Source organism: Spermophilus citellus, assembly GCF_964194105.1.
Source record: "Spermophilus citellus genome assembly, chromosome: 14".
NCBI classification, from domain to species: domain Eukaryota; kingdom Metazoa; phylum Chordata; class Mammalia; order Rodentia; family Sciuridae; genus Spermophilus; species Spermophilus citellus.
The window spans coordinates 31,457,494-31,477,754 of record NC_138194.1 but is presented as its reverse complement, the minus strand read 5'-3'; the positions used below and the strand labels follow the sequence as shown (position 1 = coordinate 31,477,754).

Genomic DNA, 20,261 nt, shown 5'->3' with positions numbered 1-20,261 from the left:
TTAGAGTTAAATGAAAACACAGACACAACATATCGGAATCTATGGGACACATTGAAAGCAGTTCTAAGAGGAAAATTCATTGCTTGGAGCTCATTCCTTAAAAAAAGAAAAAACCAACAAATAAATGATCTCATACTTCATCTCAAAATCCTAGAAAAAGAAGAGCAAAACAACAGCAAAAGAAGTAGAAGGCAAGAAATAATTAAAATCAGAGCTGAAATTAATGAAATCGAAACAAAAGAAACAATTGAAAAAATTGACAAAACTAAAAGTTGGTTCTTTGAAAAAATAAATAAAATCGACAGACCCTTAGCCATGCTAACGAAGAGAAGAAGAGAGAGAACCCAAATTACTAGCATACGGGATGAAAAAGGCAATATCACAACAGACACTTCAGAAATACAGAAGATAATCAGAAATTATTTTGAATCTTTATACTCCAATAAAATAGAAGATAGTGAAGGCATAGATAAATTTCTTAAGTCATATGATCTGCCCAGATTGAGTCAGGAAGATATAGACAACCTAAACAGACCAATAACAATAGAGGAAATAGAAGAAACCATCAAAAGACTACCAACTAAGAAAAGCCCAGGACCGGATGGGTATACAGCAGAGTTTTACAAAACCTTTAAAGAGGAACTAACACCAATACTTTTCAAGCTATTTCAGGAAATAGAAAAAGAGGGAGAACTTCCAAATTCATTCTATGAGGCCAACATCACCCTGATGCCTAAACCAGACAGAGACACTTCAAAGAAAGAAAACTACAGACCAATATCTCTAATGAACCTAGATGCAAAAATCCTCAATAAAATTCTGGCGAATCGGATTCAAAAACATATCAAAAAAATTATACACCATGATCAAGTAGGATTCATCCCTGGGATGCAAGGCTGGTTCAATATACGGAAATCAATTAATGTTATTCACCACATCAATAGACTTAAAAATAAGAACCATATGATCATCTCGATAGATGCAGAAAAAGCATTCGACAAAGTACAGCATCCGTTTATGTTCAAAACACTAGAAAAATTAGGGATAACAGGATCATACCTCAACATTGTAAAAGCAATCTATGATAAGCCAGAGGCCAGCATCATTCTGAATGGAGAAAAATTGAAGGCATTCCCTCTAAGATCTGGTACAAGACAGGGATGCCCTCTCTCACCACTTCTGTTCAATATAGTCCTCGAAACAATGGCCAGAGCAATTAGACAGACGAAAGAAATTAAAGGCATAAAAATAGGAAAAGAAGAACTTAAATTATCACTATTTGCAGATGATATGATTCTATACCTAACAGACCCAAAAGGGTCTACAAAGAAACTATTAGAGCTAATAAATGAATTCAGCAAAGTGGCAGGATATAAAATCAACATGCATAAATCAAATGCATTCCTATATATCAGCGACAAATCCTCTGAAACGGAAATGAGGACAACTACTCCATTCACAATATCCCCCCCCAAAAATAAAATACTTGGGAATCAACCTAACAAAAGAGGTGAAAGACCTATACAATGAAAACTACAGAACCCTAAAGAGAGATTTAGAAGAAGACCTCAGAAGATGGCAAAATATACCCTGTTCATGGATAGGCAGAACTAACATCATCAAAATGGCGATATTACCAAAAGTTCTCTATAAGTTCAATGCTATGCCAATCAAAATCCCAACAGCATTTCTTGTAGAAATAGATAAAACAATCATGAAATTCATATGGAAAAATAAAAGACCCAGAATAGCAAAAACAATGCTAAGCAGGAAGTGTGAATCAGGCGGTATAGGATACCAGACTTCAAACTATACTACAGAGCAATAGTGACAAAAACAGCATGGTACTGGTACCAAAACAGGCGGGTGGACCAATGGTACAGAATAGAGGACACAGCAACCAATCCACAAAACTACAAGTATCTTGTATTTGATAAAGGGGCTAAAAGCATGCAATGGAGGAAGGATAGCATCTTCAACAAATGGTGTTGGGAAAACTGGAAATCCATATGCAACAAAATGAAACTGAATCCCTTTCTCTCGCCATGCACAAAAGTTAACTCAAAATGGATCAAGGAGCTTGATATCAAATCAGAGACACGGCGTCTGATAGAAGAAAAAGTTGGCTATGATCTACATATTGTGGGGTCGGGCTCCAAATTCCTCAATAGGACACCCATAGCGCAAGAGTTAACAACTAGAATCAACAAATGGGACTTACTCAAACTAAAAAGTTTTTTCTTAGCAAAAGAAAACAATAAGAGAGATAAAGAGGGAGCCTACATCCTGGCAACAAATCTTTACTCCACACACTTCAGATAGAGCCCTAATATCCAGAGTATACAAAGAACTCAAAAAATTAGACAATAAGATAACAAATAACCCAATCAACAAATGGGCCAAGGACCTGAACAGACACTTCTCAGAGGAGGACATACAATCAATCAACAAGTACATGAAAAAATGCTCACCATCGCTAGCAATCAGAGAAATGCAAATCAAAACCACCCTAAGATACCATCTCACTCCAGTAAGATTGGCAGCCATTATGAAGTCCAACAACAACAAGTGCTGGAGAGGATGCGGGGAAAAGGGTACACTTGTTCATTGTTGGTGGGACTGCAAATTGGTGCAGCCAATTTGGAAAGCAGTATGGAGATTTCTGGGAAAGATGGGAATGGAACCACCATTTAACCCAGCTATTCCCCTTCTCGGTCTATTCCTTAAAGACCTAATAAGAGCATGCTACAGGGACACTGCTACATCGATGTTCATAGCAGCACAATTCACGATAGCAAGATTTTGGAACCAACCTAGATGCCCTTCAATAGACGAATGGATAAAAAAAAATGTGGCATTTACACACAATGCAGTATTACTCTGCTTTAGAAAATGACAAAATCATAGAATTTGGAGGGAAATGGATGGCATTAGAGCAGATTATGGTAAGTGAAGCTAGCCAATCCTTAAAGAACAAATGCCAAATGACTGCTTTGATATAAGGGGAGTAACCAAGGACAGGGTAGGGACGAAGAGCTTGAGAAGAAGATTAACATTAAACAGGGATGAGAGGTGGGAGGGAAAGGGAGTGAGAAGGGAAATCGCATGGAAATGGAAGGTGATCCTCAGGGTTATACAAAATTACATATAAGAGGAAAGGAGGGGTAAGAGAAAAATAATACAAGTGGAAGAAATGATTTACAGTAGAGGGGGTAGAGAGAGAAAAGGGGAGGGGAGGGGAGGGGAGGGGAAGGGGGATAGTGGAGAATAGGATAGACAGCAGAATGCATCAGTCACTAGAATGGCAATATGTAAATCAATGGAAATGTAACTGATGTGATACAGCAATCTGTATATGGGGTAAAAATGGGAGTTCATAACCCACTTGAATCAAACTGTGAAATATGATATATTAAGAACTATGTAATGTTTTGAACGACCAACAATAAAAAAATAAAATAAAATAAAATGAATTTAAAAATTTTTAAAAAAATTAATAAATGCAGTCTTAGAGTTCGATTAACTATTCTTGCAGTAAGTGGAGCTGTGCCCACCAGGCCAAGCTGCTCCTCTCAGTATGCGGGAGCCAATCACTGTGCAGCAGCTCTTCCTCCCGGACTGGGCGGGTCTCCAATCCTGAGTGCCTAGGGCCTCCTCTTGTGTCTAGTCACTTCCCCACTTTTCCTCAAGCCAGGCCCCGCTCACAGGTGACGCTCACCACAATACTGGCTACAAGCCAGGTCTGCTGCTCCTGGGAGCCCTGTTTTCATGAACGCCTGGGCACACTCTCCCTGTTTGCCATTCCCTTGGACCCTAAGTTTGTAGATCTTGGGGCTGAGAACCCCCAGCGAATTTGCTTGCCCTCTGGTAGCCATGCCCCCGGAAGCTGGTGCAAGAGACCTCAGTTGTCAGCACTGGTGGGAGCAGTAGCCGGGATTTCCGAGCCGCGGGTCCCGCGCCACTCCTGATTCCCCCGTGCGGGCAGGGCTGTTGGCAGAGCCACGCGGGGGGGGGCTTTTTGCAGAGCTGGTCGGGCGGGGCCCGTTCACTGTGTGGGTGGGGCCTTTCGCAGAGCCGGGTGGGCGGAAGCTGTTCACACGAGCGGGGGAGGGGGGGTTGTCATTTGCAGCCCCGAACCGCCAGAGGCGGTTCACAGAGCTGGGCCCGCGGGGACCCAGGCAGGCAGTGGCCGTTCATACATTCGCTGCAACGTTTGGGCAGCGGCCATTCAGCGGCGGCCTGTGGGACTGTGCCCTTGCTCTGTATTGCCAAGATTCACTCGTCTGGGACAAACTGACACCTCCAATAGACTTACAAATTCCCGGCAGGTCTCCTTTCAGTGGAATTTTGCTAGAAGTTTCTCAGCAGGTCGCATGTAGGTGTATTATTGGGTCTCTCTGATCCCGTTACTGCGGAGGCATTGAAAGTGCTGCCTCCTCACCGGCCGCCATGTTGGGTCCAACTTCTATTGAATGTGTTAGTGATTGCACAAATCTATACAAGTGATAAAATGATATGGAACCACAGCAAATTCCTGGCTTTGATCTTATACTGTAATCACACAAAATGGTATCATTGGCGAAAATTAGATGAAAGGTACATGCATAGGACCTTTCTTGTTGCAAATTCCTTTGAACCTATTTCCAAATTAAAAGGTAAAAAAATCATGTAGAAATTTAAGAAACTGCCTCAATTTTCAGTCATTATTAGATTATAATCTCATAAAATGAAATATTTAAAACGGTTATAAAACAATGCTTGTAAATAATATTAATGAAATCAGACACAGAAATAATACTAACCTTGGATTTGTCCTCACTTGAAGATCGTGTGGCTTCATTCAGAGGGACGGCCCCATGTTCCCGTGCCTCTTTGAAAAGTTCATTCACAATTTTCCCAGTTGATGGTCGAACAATATGTAAACCATCATGTTCACCCGAATAAAACCTTTAAATGGTATAGTTCATGAATAAAAATGTAGAACAGACATAAGCTACTTTACAAGAAGCTACATATTTAAATGAGGCATTCTTGACTCCTGTGAAGTATTTAATTTTTAAAACGAGATTAAGGAAAAGATCAAATAGGAGACAGTTCCTATACTTTCTTTTATTTGTTAATTTGTTATTTTTAGATATACATAACAACAAGGTGTAATTCTGACATATTATGCAAACATGGAGTGCAACCCATTCCAATTAGGATCCCCTTCCTGTGGTTGTACACTATGTGGAGTTACACTGGTTGTGAACTCGTATGTGAGCACAGGAAAGTTATGTCCAATTCATTCTATTGTCTTTCCTATTCCATCCTTCTTCCCTTCCCTTCATTCTCCTTTGTCTAATCCAATGAACTTCTACACTTCACCTCCCCACCCTCCCTTGTTAAGGATTAGCATCCACAAATCAGAGAGAACATTAGGTCTTTGGTTTTTGGGGACTGGCTTATTTCATTACTTTCTCACTGAGTTTGCAGAGATTCTGATAGCAAGTTCCCCATGTAGCATAGCAAATGATATATTTGCTTCCTCCCTCTGCTCTCTGTGCCTGCTAATCAAATGCACCTCTTTTCATAAATCAGGCTCTTTTGATGTAGTGAGGAAAAGCATTATCTACAATCAGAAGCTAGTCTTCCCCACCAAGGAATCCACACTTAGTAGCAACCTAGTCAGTGAAGAGATATCTAGATTTATACAATGTAAACATCTAATTCTATACAAAAAGGATTTATTTCTCAGAAATTTTTAGACTGAAAAAAGACCTACTCCATTATGATTTCCTGTGTTAAAAAAATAATTTGGATCATGTGCAGTTTTTTCCAGTGTATTTTCTATGCACTGACTAATTTCAGTGTATTTTCTATGCAGCACTTATCCCCATCCAACTTTATAAATGCTCCTGGGGAAACACAAAAATTTCCTTTACCTAAGATTACTTCCAAGATTTTTTCAATCAAGGGTATCATTAAATATAACCAAAGTATCCCCATCGAGACTTACAGTATAAGATGCCAATCAAAGTTCACATATTTAATTACTCATACCTTCCATTCCAGTTCCAAATTCACACTGAACTGACTCACAAAACAATACTGTCATGGGGTAGGAGGAGATTATCCCAGCACTGCAGACTAGGAATAGAGGACACCTTCAAGATTTTTTTTTTTTCAGAATTAGCAAACACAAAACTGAACAGGATAGAGGGAACAGCTGATCAACTCTCAGTTCATTGTAAGTCAAAGGAAAAAATCCCACTAGAAACAAGTAGATACTAGCAGAACCCCATTAACTGCTGTGGGAGAGGCAGACTTTAATCCCAACAGTGCTAGGGAGAAGTACTAAGTTTACCCCAAGCAAGAGCCTATGGAAGCCTTCCTCTGTCAAGTGTCAATTCACACAGAAATACTCACAGGAGTAGTTCTAAGAACAAAAGAATCACAACTTCATGAACCTGGCACTTTTTAACAAACTAAAATTAATATGAATTGTATAAGAGTATACTCTCCTTTGCTAGTCTCTTTAATTCTTAATAATTACCCAAATACTTAAGTTATATCACTAGTGCCCATAGTTCCTATGCAACTCATTTTTTGGCTTTCCAGGATGTCCATCATATGGCTATATCCATGACTGGCTTCATAATTTCTTGGGTCCAGTACAAAATAAAAATATAGGTCCCTTATTAAAAAATTATTAAGGCTCTCAAAACAGTAAAGCATTAAATGAAGCACAGGGCTCTAAATGTGGGGCCCTGTGTGAGAGAGAGCACAGGTCATACACTCATGAAGAACTTATCCAACATTTTTTTTTTAATATTCAATCTTATTTTTGACTCATATAAATGTTGGTTCCTATATCTCCTGTTATTCTGATTATATTCTCCTCTATGCCTGGAATTTTGTTCCTTGTCTTCTTTACTTGCCTAGACTCTAATAATCTTTATTATTTATTTACTTTAGGTACTGGAAATTGAACTCAGGGACATTCAACCACTGAGCCACATCCCCAAGCCTATTTTGTATTTAGAGACAGGGTCTCGCTGAGTTGCTTAGTGCCTTGCTTTTGCTGAGGCTGGCTTTGAACTCATGATCCAGCTGCTTCATCCTCCCCAGTTTGCTGGGATTATAGGAATACACCACCAAACCTAGATAGAGTCTAATAATCTTTTAAGGTACAATGGTGTACTAGGCACTTTATACAATTTATCTCATTTAATTCTGAAAACAATACCAGAATACAACTTTGTAGAGGACAGTTTTATGTGTGATATGTAGATTTTTGTGGGTGAATATGTTAAGGTAGGTGTTGGACTGTATTTTGAAGGTTTTTCTGTGGATTATGTACCTTATCTTATAAACTAAACACAAAAATATTATGTCTAAAATTTCAGACAATGAAAATCTATTAGTTTAAAATGACAAGGAACATATAACCATCTTGATTTCTAACAGTGTTCAAGGAGGTAGACACAGAAACAATATTTTCTATACTAAATAAACAATATAAATACAATGACACTGGGCAAATGGTGATACTGAATGTGAAAGCTTATATTTCAGCGTTAGAAAAATATCACTTAGAAAAAAGATTGCCAATAATTTGCTATACACTGTATCTTAGGTGAGTAAAAATAGCGTAATAAGTCTCACCTTTTAAGGGAGTTTATCCTTTTAATACATAAAAATTCTAGAGATAAAATCTGAGGTACAAAATCCTTAAAAACCGCATTATTGGTTGGAGGTGTAGCTCAGTGGCAGAGTGCATGCTTACCATAAGGGTTCAATCCCTAGCACCAAAACCAAACCAGAACAAAATACATTATCTATTAACAACAACATTATGTCAGCAAAAAAAAAAAGTAAAACCACTGATATCTTAAGGATTGAAATATCTTAAGGATTATACAAGGATAGCAAGAAAATTAGTAATACTTTTATCTTTTATTATAAAAACTCAAAATTTTGGATTTGCTACACCAAGAGTAAATTAAGTCATTCAAAATATATTCAAACTGGGGAAGCAAAAACCAAATATTTAATAATTAAAACTTAGGCATACAAAAATATATTCAGTACTTTTAAAACTTGGGAGAATGCATAAATTAAGGAAGCAATAAAAATTATGTTGTTTATATGTATATGTAACAAATAAGAATTAAATGATAGGATAGGATATTCAAACCATGCCAAGATACCAACTTGCTGATTACAAAAGAAAAACTGTACCTTACAATGGAGTGATGTGGTAGCAGCACCTTAACCAAGTGAACATATTCACCAATAGTGGAAAAACTTGAAATTATATGGTTCCTGATGTAATATAATAAAAAGCAAACAGTATCACTATCTAGTAGTCTTGACAAAAATGTTTTAACAAGAATCGAATCATGAGAAAACAATGATCTAGAAGGTGGAACATTTTATAAAACATTTGGTCTAGACTCCTAAAATAGACAACGTAATAAAGTTTAGATTATGTAGGCAAGCTAAAAACAAACAATAAAAAGGAAGGGAGAATGGTCAGGCTTCAAAGATTCAAAATAGGAATAATCAAAATCAGTATATGGTTCTTGGCTGGATCCTAATCACAAGAAAAGGTTGTAAGAAGTATAAGAGTAAAGACAATATCTCATTGCATCACTGTTAATATTTTAAGGTATAATATGTTAGTAAGGTTACAAAGATGTGTGTACTTAGAGGATGCATGCTGAAGAACATAGCAGTAAAGTGCCATGATGCCTACAATTTTCTTTGAAATAGTTGAGTAAAACAAATGAGAGTGTGTGTGCACCACTATAATGTTTTAACACAGTAATGATTGGTGAATACATATGAATTATATACAGCATTCACTCGTTGAACTAATCTTTAGATTTTTTGTGGGTTTCAAATTCTTAATATAAAAAGTTGGTAGAGAAGTTACCAATATTGTTTTTATTTTTACTCAGGTCCAGAAAAACATGTCATTTTTATCTCCCCTACAAAAAGAACGTATAGGGACAAATAAGAAAAAGTGATTTCCAGGTAATTTTTTAACTTTTGATAAAATTACAGACTTTCTGAGAATAAGACCTAATAACAAAACTCAAGTTTCTCCACAGGGATAAGATTTCTAGTACTGACAAGGTGTTAATGAAAATATTCATGGCAATAAAGTATAGTTGATTCTTATCTCTTAAATCTCCACAGCTGGTTCTCTTTATAGTGCAGGGATTTTGGCAATAGCAAATACTGTCCAGGAGGTAGTTTATTAGACAAAACATGATAATACAGAAGTAGATTCAGAAGTTACAGAGTCTTAAATGGACAACAAAAAGCCAGACAGCTTCACCAATGGGCTTTAAGAAACAAATGAACCCTTAAAAACTGATGAAATCACACATTATTTTTGCTTTGGAAGGAAAGGGCCCACAGGTTTCATTGGATCCTCAATGAGTCCTATGACTCAAAAAAAAAAAAAAAAAAAAAAAAAAAAATTTAAGGAACCATTGTACCTAAGAAAAACAGCATTCAAGACATTATTTCATATGATGCCTATTTTACCAGGTATTTAAGGTAATTTTCTTTTAGCATTTTGACTATAAAAATTTTAGGAATAGTAATATTAACAGGAATAGTAACAGTATTAATTTTAAGAAATCATAGTTTAAAAAAAAACCCAAGACCATTTAAAATAATTTGGGATTACTAAGTTTAAAAGGGCTATAGTTTTTTAAAACAAAGCTTACCGTTGAGGTGGTGTTCGTGGGCTCTTAAAGATGGTAGGTTTAGGTCTATCAGACTTGGAAGATTTGCATTTCACTTCATCTTCATACAATTCTGCCAAGGCCAACTGCACAATAACAGACTTGTTATAAAGCATAACACTGGAAATAAACTCTCCTATATTACTTATGAACAGAAATATTAACTTGAAATTGAGTGGGAAAGACTTCTAACGAAAAAATGAAGACTGTTGCTTCAAAAGATTAACCCTTCCAAAATATACTCATTGTGTATTTCATAAAATTATTCAAAATTCTATTTATAAATGCAAAATGAAGTCACAGTAGTTGCTTATTTTCAATTACCAAGTTTTAAAATCCATATTAGGTAAGAATTCACTTAAAAATTCATATCTACATAATTCTCCATAATTCTCCAATGCTTTTAATATATATATTTTTTTGAGGCAAAGACTTATTTAGGAAAGTAAGGCATACATATTCAAGGGAGAAAGTGAGCTATCTGGGGAGTGAGAAGCCTTAAGAATTCTTGAAAATGTTTCACATGAATATGGGCTTTTTTATCAGACCTCCTAAAATAAATTGAAGTATTTTCAAATTTCAAGCACATAATTTTTTTTTTCAAAAATACTGTTTAAAAGTCTACCAGACATAAAATTTCATCAAATTTAGCAAAATGAGTTTCTGAAAATGAAATAAGAAAATGAATTAAGTGTGTTTGTGTATGTATATGGTTTATGTACCAGTTAGATAGCAATCTTACCAAATTATACATTATAGATATATATCTGGATATCTTCAAAATGAAATAAACAAACCATATTTGTTCTAGAAAAGGAATTCAAAAACAGTATTTCCAATATTTCAGTATTTTTTTCACTTTTGACATCTGGACAATAACTCAAAATTTTTCCTTAATGTCCTTTGTGGCTAGGCTATTCAATTACAACTAGCATAACCATAGTCCTTAGGATTTTTTGGTCAAAAACAAACAAGACTGATAAAGTGCTCCTTTTGGAAGCACAGGAAATATGAAAACCATTTCCATGAATTAAATTCTTTCCTCAGTACAAAAAGAAGAGCCAAGGATTAGGGAAGAGTCAACCTGTTGAAGATGGAAGTAGTAGACTTATAAATTATACATAAAGGAAGACAAAAATGAAAGGCTCTACTTTTTCTAATTTTTTTAATCCCTACCCTACCCCCTCACAAGTACAACTATTTTCATACTTCTAACATGGAATTTTAGATTTCTAATTCAAATTATAAATTGCTTTATAATCTTAAAGAACTGAAGTCAAATCTTAATTTAGGTGCTTACTGTGTAATTGTGGACAAATTACCTAAGCTCTTTTAGCCTTAGTTCTCAAATCTTTAAATATCTATAAAAAATTCTTAAGGTACGTAAAGCACAAAGCAAGTTGGTTCCATTCCTAAAAGATTATTATTTTAAAAATGTTTTGCATTGATTGTATCAATGATTCATTTTTCCCAAGATTTCTTCCAGTAGTATTACCTATGTATCTGCTTATTGTCCTTTATTATCCTACCCTTGAAAAAACAAAGAGATGGGAAATGGGAAAAACCTGTGAACAATGATGTGAATGTAAAGTTTTCAGCAATTTTACCTCCCTAAAATGTCTTCATTCAGAATTATGTTCTTTGGTAGATTTCCTACGTAGCTGATTATATTATTTCAGCTCTAAGAATTACTTTTATATTATTCCTATTCCCCCTGATGCCAAATGTTATCTGTATTTTGGCCTTCTCAAACAACCTATGTGAAAGCTTTTCTAATTTTCTTAACTAAATCTAATTTTCTTTTCTAAATCCTCATAGTATATCATTTTGTCATTATAGGTTAAGTATCTCTTAACTGAAAGGCTTGTAATACAATGCTTTAGGTTTCAAAGTTCCATATTTTGGAATAATTACACAGAATCTACTGGTTGAGCATCCCTAGTCCAAAATTCTAAAACCTGAAATGCTCCAAAATCCAAAATTCATGTGTTAAAACCATTAAGGATTTTGGAGTATTTTGGATTTTCTGATTAGAGATGCTCAATCTGTAATTGTGTACTTTTGGTCTTACATTTTAAGTTTCCCAAGCTATTTCTAACATAGTACTTATTTGGCACTTAACATCCACATTGAGTTTTGAAAGACTAACACATGAATCAGAGATACAGATTTATATATTTTTTTAATTGAGATTTTGCTATATTTCTTTTCCTTGTTTTCTGCTTTAAGAAGATTTGAATAAATGCTGCCAATCAAATAATATTTTCCTTCTGAAAAATAAATGAATAAATAAAATAATGCCTTTGCCTTCATGGAATGTGAAACATATTAACAAAATAAGAATACTGGGAAAATGATAACCACAGTAAGAAGTCTACCTGGCTGAAAGGTTTAGTTACTTACGACATATCATTAACTTAGAGGTAAATAAATGATATTTAGAGGAAGTTGATGCCATGTTGTATCATATAACATAAATTCATTAGTAAATATTTTAAAAGTGTAATTTATATATTTGATATAGCAGATGACACCACAAAAACAAAATATTATTTTACATTGATCAAAATTAATTGAAGTACTGTCAATATCAACATACTAACAATAAAATCTCAAAATTTAAGAAAAGGTTTCTATAATACAGAGAGAGTACATCATGCTGGCACTCCAAAAGTTTTAGACTTTGGACCATTTTGGGGTTTAGATTTTTAGGTTAGGGATACTCAACTGGTAAAATTTATGCAAAAAATTTCAAAATCTGAAAAAAATCCCAAATCTGAAAAATTTCTGCTCCCAAGATTTTAGGCTTTGGGAATACTTAACCTGTACTGATAATCTTTCCTTTAGAATTTGATATGTGAAGAACTTTAAAAACTGAAGCAAAACAAATTAAAAAATGGAAAAACAAAATTGAAGCAAAGTAACTAAAGACAATCAAGTATGCAGCAAGAGGTTAGCAATACTTATACTCTCAGCCTTATGGTGAAAAGTGCTACAGAATGTAATAAGGGTTTATTATCCAGAATAGCTACACCAATATCACTTGGGAATTTGTGAGAAATACATATACTCTAGTCTCACTCTATTTCTAATGAATTAAAGCTGGGGCAAGGCCCAACCTGCTTTAACAAGTTTTCCTGGTGATACAAACTAAAGTTGAGAACCAATATTACAGAATAATGATATATAACATGATTAGGATACTGGCGGCAATTTTAACACAGTATTAGACATTCTTAATCTTTCCTCACTTACAGTATTATCAAGACCATCCAATTAATTCAAATCCAATTCCTTAATATTGGTTATCCCTAATCCACCCTCTACCCCAAATTCCAACCTCAGTATGGAAGCAAAGGATTAAGAACAGAAAATTTTTCCTTTTGACATTATTCTGGAGGAAAACTGCAACAGAAACAAACAATATCTTAATGAAATGTAAAGCTAAACCCTGTGTGTGGATGAACTGAAGGGTCCCAAAACAAAGATCTTGCAAACATTCAGAAATACTAGTAAGCAGCAGAGATGTTTTTAGACTTACTCTTGTCACTAACAGTACTAGCCCAAACTTTCCCACAGAACATAATTATGAAGCCAGAATTAGACAGGCAGTCAGTGTAGATAGGTAAATCAAGTCAGGTTGGATCTAGGAGGCCAATTTTGAGTGAGTCTGGGAAGTTGGAGACTGTCCCCTGAGGGATCTTATCAAGAACTTGCCCCTGCTCCAACCTGTTGCCAAGGTAACCAGTCCCAGGAATTTCCCCTCCCTACAGGGAGCTATAAGGAGGGAAGTAAGAAGAATCTACTGAAAACTGCACTTAACTGGGTAGCCACTTAAACAGGTCTAGATTAAACAAGATAATCCATAAGTAATCAATGTCCATGAAACCAGTTGGGAAGAACATTAGCCAATTATTTTAACCTTTGTTAATATACTTTATTTCTTGATATAATCATCATTTACATAATTTTTAAATTTCTTACAAGTCTTTTTATATTCTAATTGGATTATAAGGGAAAGATTATCAATAAATACAGTATTTGATATACCAAATCACATTCATAAATTAATTACATTCCTACTGACCTACCTACCATAAAGCAGATAGGAGATGAAAAAAGAATCTTCCAATTTAGTGGGGAAATGAAGATATTCTTGAAATTAACATCTATCAGAACATCTCAAATCATTAATAATCCACTGGATTAAGTATGCAAGCAATCTGCCAAATAGCAAGTGCTCACTGTGCACATAAAAAGAAGTGGGTTTAAATTAGAAAAGGGTCTGAGGTTATTTTAACTTTAATGGTACTAAACAGTGACTACATAGTAAAAGGGCTGAGCCCAAGGATAATATAGGGATTTGTGGAGTTCCTCCATAGGCATTACTTAATCCCCATACCCCCACCAACACTATCACACCTTCCGTTTACAAATGATGATAATGAGGCTGAGAGAAGTTAAGACATTTCTCCTAAATTCACACAACTGTGAAGTGGCACGACTGAAATGCAAACCAAAGTTGATCTAGCCACTAATTCATTTTCTCAACACCCTACACTGCCCTTAGTTCTATATTAGAAAAGATGAGGTAAATAGAAGCTATCTGTTCCTTGCTTTTATTTACTACTGAAAAAACTACAGGCACTGAGTTCATCTAACATTAAAATGATCTCTTCATTCTCCAAATTCTCTACCTTATGAACTACTTCTTTCAGTCTTCAATGATACATCATTAAATGTTATCCTATTTCTCCAAAAAAGTATGAAGGTTTCCAAAAGGTAGAAATGCCTTTTATACTTCTGTACTGTTTAAAAAGGGATATTCCTCAGACCAACTAGATTTAGCAGAATTCACTTATTAGTAAAATAAAGACAAGCAAAACAACTTATGAAGGGGAGATTCCCAAAACCAAAGCAGGTTAGGAAAACTCCAAGCAACAATGTGATCCTATAACATTTATAGAAAAATGGAAGGGAGGCACAGAAAATTTAATTAGCTACTGCTTGGTCAATCAACCATTAACAGCTTAACTACTTAAGTGGGTACAGGGCCACATGTAACCACTCAAAGCTGAGTTATAGTTTAGTTCTGTATGTTTTGGTCTGTTGGGCCCAATCTAGATGCCCTCCTTAAATTGGCAGCCTCCTACAATTTCATTTAATAACTTTCCACAGTATTCCAGCACAGACTATGGGTTAGATGTCCTATTTATCTCTGCATTTCCCAAAGCTTAGCAGTAAGTTACATGGCAGGTGGTCAGTATGTTTGTTCAAAGAAGTAGAATCAAAATGTGGCTATAAATACAACGTTATGTCAACGGTTGTGGATTCAATAGCATTTATTTTTAATGACAGCTCCTTAGATTTATTTGTTGAGTTTTATCAATGGTTTTATAAGAGGGCAGAAAAAAGACAAGCATTAGCCAAGTGGTGTTAGACTCTGATAAACAATAAGATTTGGTGCACTGGTATTTAGCCAACCAAGTCAGTGTCCTATAACAATACAAAGTTTTTATTTCCCTCCCCCATTTCTAAGTGCACTGTTTTAGAGACCACTCTTCACAATCACCTTATACACGTCTGTAGGATGAATTGCTTTAGTTCACCCTCCCCCTTCCAAAAAAGGTACTTGATGGAAAGGAACCACTTTTACATTTAAGTCATAAAGTTAGAAAGGGCAACCGAGACAAGAAAAAGCCAGCACCCATTATTACTTTCTAAGTGTCTGCGGATTTATCACCATCCATACTAATTCCTTCTCCCAAGTCTCCGTAAGGAAGCTCACCCCGACGCCGCAAAATGCCATTGCAAACTAACAGCTGCTTCGTGCATTGTACACGCGGTAAAAGGGGGATGAGGTGCGCCCCTGAGAGACTTGGGCACCTGTTTCCAAATCCACCACGGTGCAATGCACTTCCCTGGAGTGACCCCCAAGCAGGAGTCTCAATTCCATCCCTAGAGGGAGTCGGGAAAGGGCTCAGCCGGTCTAAAGCGGCCTCTGACCCACGCGCGCTCGCGCTGTCACCGGCCCGGCCCCGCCCGCAGCAGCACCCTTGGCTTCAGCAACTCGCGCACCTGTAAATCCCGCGCGCTCGGGGGCCCTGGCTTAGAAGACCTCCTCTCCTGCTCCTCGGGCTCTGGAACACCACCCTCCGCCATTTTCCGCCGGCTCGCGGCGCCCGCCGCGGACGCGCTTCCTGTGACTTCCGGGGTAGTTGCTTAGCAACTGCGAGAAGGGGCGGAGCCGTGCCGTGAACTCCCGGGGACCGGGCGGAACGCCGCGGAGCGCGCTTGCGATGTAGTTCCCGAGCGCTTGCGTCCGGCCCGCACTTTCTCGTCTGTCAAGTCTGCTTTCCTTAATATTTTTCGGCTTCAGTCTGGAGTTCACGCTGCTAAACGCTTGAAGGCGCTGTAGACTGCCCTAAAGAGCAGCGATGACTTGCCCCGTTCCTAATTCAGCAAGGAAAAGGTCTCCTCATGTTTGATCAGGTGAACATTCGACCTCACCTGCCTAGTGGTAGTCAAATTCTCTCCTGTCAAGGACTGAACAGCACATGGCCTTCACAGCATGGATTGGTATTGCGAACAAAGAGCACCCTGAAAACTTACAATCCAACTGGAGACCCTTAATCCTTCTTTATTCAACTGGGATTTATTTAAACAGCTGTCATATCCCGAGTACTTTTATGCATTCGCGATATGAAAGCAAAAAGAAATAGTCCCAGTCATTGTGAATCTCACAATCTAGTGGGCAAAAGAAAGATGTAAACAGACAATAACATGTAATTTTTGGTAGAGTTTTGAGGAAGTGTTATAGGAGGAACTTGTTTGGGTTTGAAGGGAGAATATTCTGTTGGTGTCTACTGTGCGCACTATGCAAATGTTGGAGCTCAGAAAATATATCCGCAAAATATGCTGCTTTGGCGTGTTAATTATTCTTAGCCAAAGGCACAACAGCAGGTGCAAGAAGATCACTCTGACCTTCCTTTCTTTTTCTGAAAGGAAGAAACAATCCTCATGTGAAAGATGCCTTCCCTGGAAAGAAGTCTTAACCACTAGAGACAAGGAGTCCAGGCCCAGAGAAGTCTGTACAAACATACCATTTAAAACTAACCCACACCTTCCTAGTTCCTTTTCCAAAACTTCCACTCTTTGTTCAGTCTAGTATATAAACCCAGATGCTTATTCAGGTCTTCATCTTCCTTCATTTTCTTTGGTAGACACCCATGTACATGTAAAATTTTATTTAAAATTTGCACATTTTTCTCCTGTTAAGCTGTTTTATATCAGTTTAATTCTTAGGCCCAGCTAGAGAATTTTTTTTCTGCCCCAGAATGTATTCCATATGCAATCTCATCTATCTCTCTGTAAAGTTAGCAATTACTATGTTATACCAAAGAAAACATATGTAATGACTAAATTCACTCTCTACTAAATGGAATACCAGATCCTAAACCTTGCATTTGTTGTTCTGATACTCTTTTTAATGCAAAATTTTGCACTAAATATCCCTAGCTCTATCTTTAACAAGAATTGACCAGTGCCATTTCAGCTGAGTCTTGAGGGGGAAGTACTTCCAGTAGAACTTGGACCAGAAAGGACCACAGGTAAAGGCAATGGTAAGTATCAAGACATAGATATTTGAACTATCATTATTTATGTCAGCAGAGTAATACAGGGTTGAAGTTTGGGAGAAATTACAAAAGATGGTTATGGGGTAGTAGGGCAGAAACAGATCTAGACCATCAATTTACATAGGCTTCAGCCAGATTCAGAAGGAACCTGTACTTTTAAGTACTTTTAAGTGTTGAATGAGTAGATGGATGAATGAAGGCAAGAGAGATCCATACCCCAAATTCAGATTTGACTGTCTTCAGAGCTCATTTTCCATTCATGGAAGGTAAGGATAAATCAAAGAGATCTTCATCAGCTCTTCAGGAGAGACAGAAAGAAATACAGGCCTATTCATTTGTAAACTATTTCCAACTCCAACTGAAATGGGACTCACATTTGTTTAATTTTACTTATGCTAGATACCACTGAGGCCAACATCAAAGATCACTGTAACACACAATGGCTTTGTTCTATCTTTTAAGAGATTTTCAGCTTGTTTTTAAAAAATATTTATATTTAATATTTATAGGACATAGAATAAATAGTTGGTATTTTTTATGGATTGCATATGTCATTTTGTATAATCTACAGAGCTTTCCGGGGAAGATGTTGTCTTTGTTTTGTAAAGGAAATAATTGAGGACCAGAGAAATAGGATGAGTTTTCTCATGTCACTCAGCTATTAGGTGGCTAATAAGTTTTAAATTCAGGTCCATTGCATTCAAAAGTGCATACTTTTCTTTTTATACCATCTTTCTTTCTTCTGCAGCTCCTAACACTGATGACTATCCCTTTCCTGAGATTTCCTCAGGATACTTCTCAACATCCTTTTTCGACCTGATCATCCCTTTTGAACACCCTCTATGGTTTTATCTTCTGTTCACCCTCTAAATAATGTTCCCTAGGGTTCTGACTTTGGCCCTCTTATTTTTATGCTGCATATGCTTTTACTATTTATATCATCCTCTCTTGTATCTGCTCTTACAGAGTAAAGAGTAAGTAGTAAATTTACACTATGTGTTTAAATAGTAGGTGCCGCAGTCTTGGCTGGGCACAGAATCACGAGCCACCACACAGCTTTGTAGATTCAAACAGCAAATCTTTATTCCCGAACTCACACCGGCCTCCACACACGTTCTGGGGCAATCCCAGTTCTTCTGCAACCCAATTCACCTACTACACGAGGCTTTCCTCCCAAAATGCTCTCTGAATCTCACGAGAGCTCAATGGGAGCTCAGGCAGCAGGAACGCCCTAATTCCAGCAGCAATAATCCTCAACATCGAACTTCCCTAAAATCCAAGGTCTAAAACTGGGAACGCCCTTAACCCAAGGACCGGGATACTTCCTCAAACCTGATCAGCTCTAAACCCGGATCCGCCTTGGTCTTTGAGCAAGGTCACCTTACATGCAATGTCAACAGCGAAATCATTAACATGGGGTACGCTAGCAAGGAAATTTTGATGCGTCATTTCTACTTGGTAATGGCCCTCAGCAAGTAGGTATGTTAATAATAGGAGTATTATACATTTTCATTATTCATAGTACAGGTATGCTACAATGTCACAGGAAACACTGAACTACTGAGTACAGGATCATTGTTGTTATGGGAAATACATGGTGAGGGTTCCTAAGAGATTCTGGTTACATTTTCAGCAGATCAATATATAACCACATTTTACACCTGTTTTTACATAAAGGCACCTTATTTAATATATACTGTTGATTCATTGACATTGAACACACAGCCAACAGCACTACAACTCATTCCAGAAGGAAGATAATCTAACACTCATTGTGCTTTCTCATTAAAGCATAGCCACATGGGAACTTTAGATAGCACTTCAGCAATATACTTATGGGCCATTTAAAAAATATTTTATTAGTTGTTGATGGATCTTTGTTTATTTATATGTGGTGCTGAAAATCCAACCCAGTGCCTCACACATGCTAGGTAAGCACTGTACCACTGAGCCACAACCCCAGTCCCTTGTGGGCCATTTTGAATAGTAAAACCACCAAAGGAAAGCACAAAGATATTAAAAACACGGCATTAAATAGATTACTAAAAAAGACATTTGTTTCTAGTTTAACTAAGAGCTGAAGCAAAAAGGCAAAGTATCACCTTTTTTGACCTCAGCTGGAAACATGTTCATTTGATGACTCACAGTTTTTGCTTCTCTGGGCATGTCTGTGAATGACCACAAAAGCACTGCAAATACTGATTGTGAATGACAAATTTTTAAAATGTTAGCAGCAGGCAAATTTCCTAATATTAAAACTGCAAATAATGTGGATTGACTGCATCTAGGATCCCCAAATCTGTTTCTCCAGTACCCAGTTGTTTATTCCAGATATATATTTTTAATTGTCTTTCCAACTGATATTTTCATTTGGATGTCTCAGAAACATTTCATTTAAAACCCAAACCTCTCTTTTTAAAACTGCTACTTTTTCATTCTATCACTTCTTTTATCATCATCTAACTTTAGCTAGAAACCAGAGCCATTTTTAAATCTGTTTTTTATTTAACCTCACAGTTAATAAATCTTTGGATTTCTTCACCCAAATATCTCCTGACTATATCTTCTCCTTTTCACCCTTACCTCCATGGACAGAACCCACATTCTTACAGTTTCTCACCTAGGCTGTCACACTTGCTTCACCACATGCCTCTGCCTCCACTCTGCCTTCCCCATTGATTGCAGCATGATGTCTCAAAAGCACAAAGATGACCATGTTGTTCCTCTGACCAAACCCCCACCACCCAGAGGAAGACAAACACTAACTTCTTCTTATGGAATATAGAACTCTTCCTAATTTGTGGACTTTTTATTTTTCCAGCATCACTTCATTCTCTCCCCATGTACATTAGCTATCTCGGGCCACTCATCACTTTTCATA

General features: G+C 36.8%; 1 protein-coding gene across 2 annotated transcripts in view; it reads right to left on the bottom strand.

Annotated features, from left to right (window-relative positions):
- Positions 1 to 15,950, bottom strand: part of UBXN2B (UBX domain protein 2B) — a 43,401-nt gene extending 27,451 nt beyond the window's left edge. For both annotated transcript variants that reach the window (XR_014018699.1, XM_081265589.1), the window contains exons 1-3: positions 15,822 to 15,950; positions 9,726 to 9,829; positions 4,803 to 4,947 (exon numbers count right to left, since the gene is read on the bottom strand). Coding sequence is in view for 1 of the 2 variants with exons in the window: in XM_081265589.1 (XP_081121715.1) it covers positions 4,803 to 4,947; positions 9,726 to 9,829; positions 15,822 to 15,905 (333 nt within the window). In the remaining variant the exon portion in view is untranslated. The remainder of the gene's footprint in view (positions 1 to 4,802; positions 4,948 to 9,725; positions 9,830 to 15,821) is intronic.
- Positions 15,951 to 20,261: the final 4,311 nt, after the last annotated feature.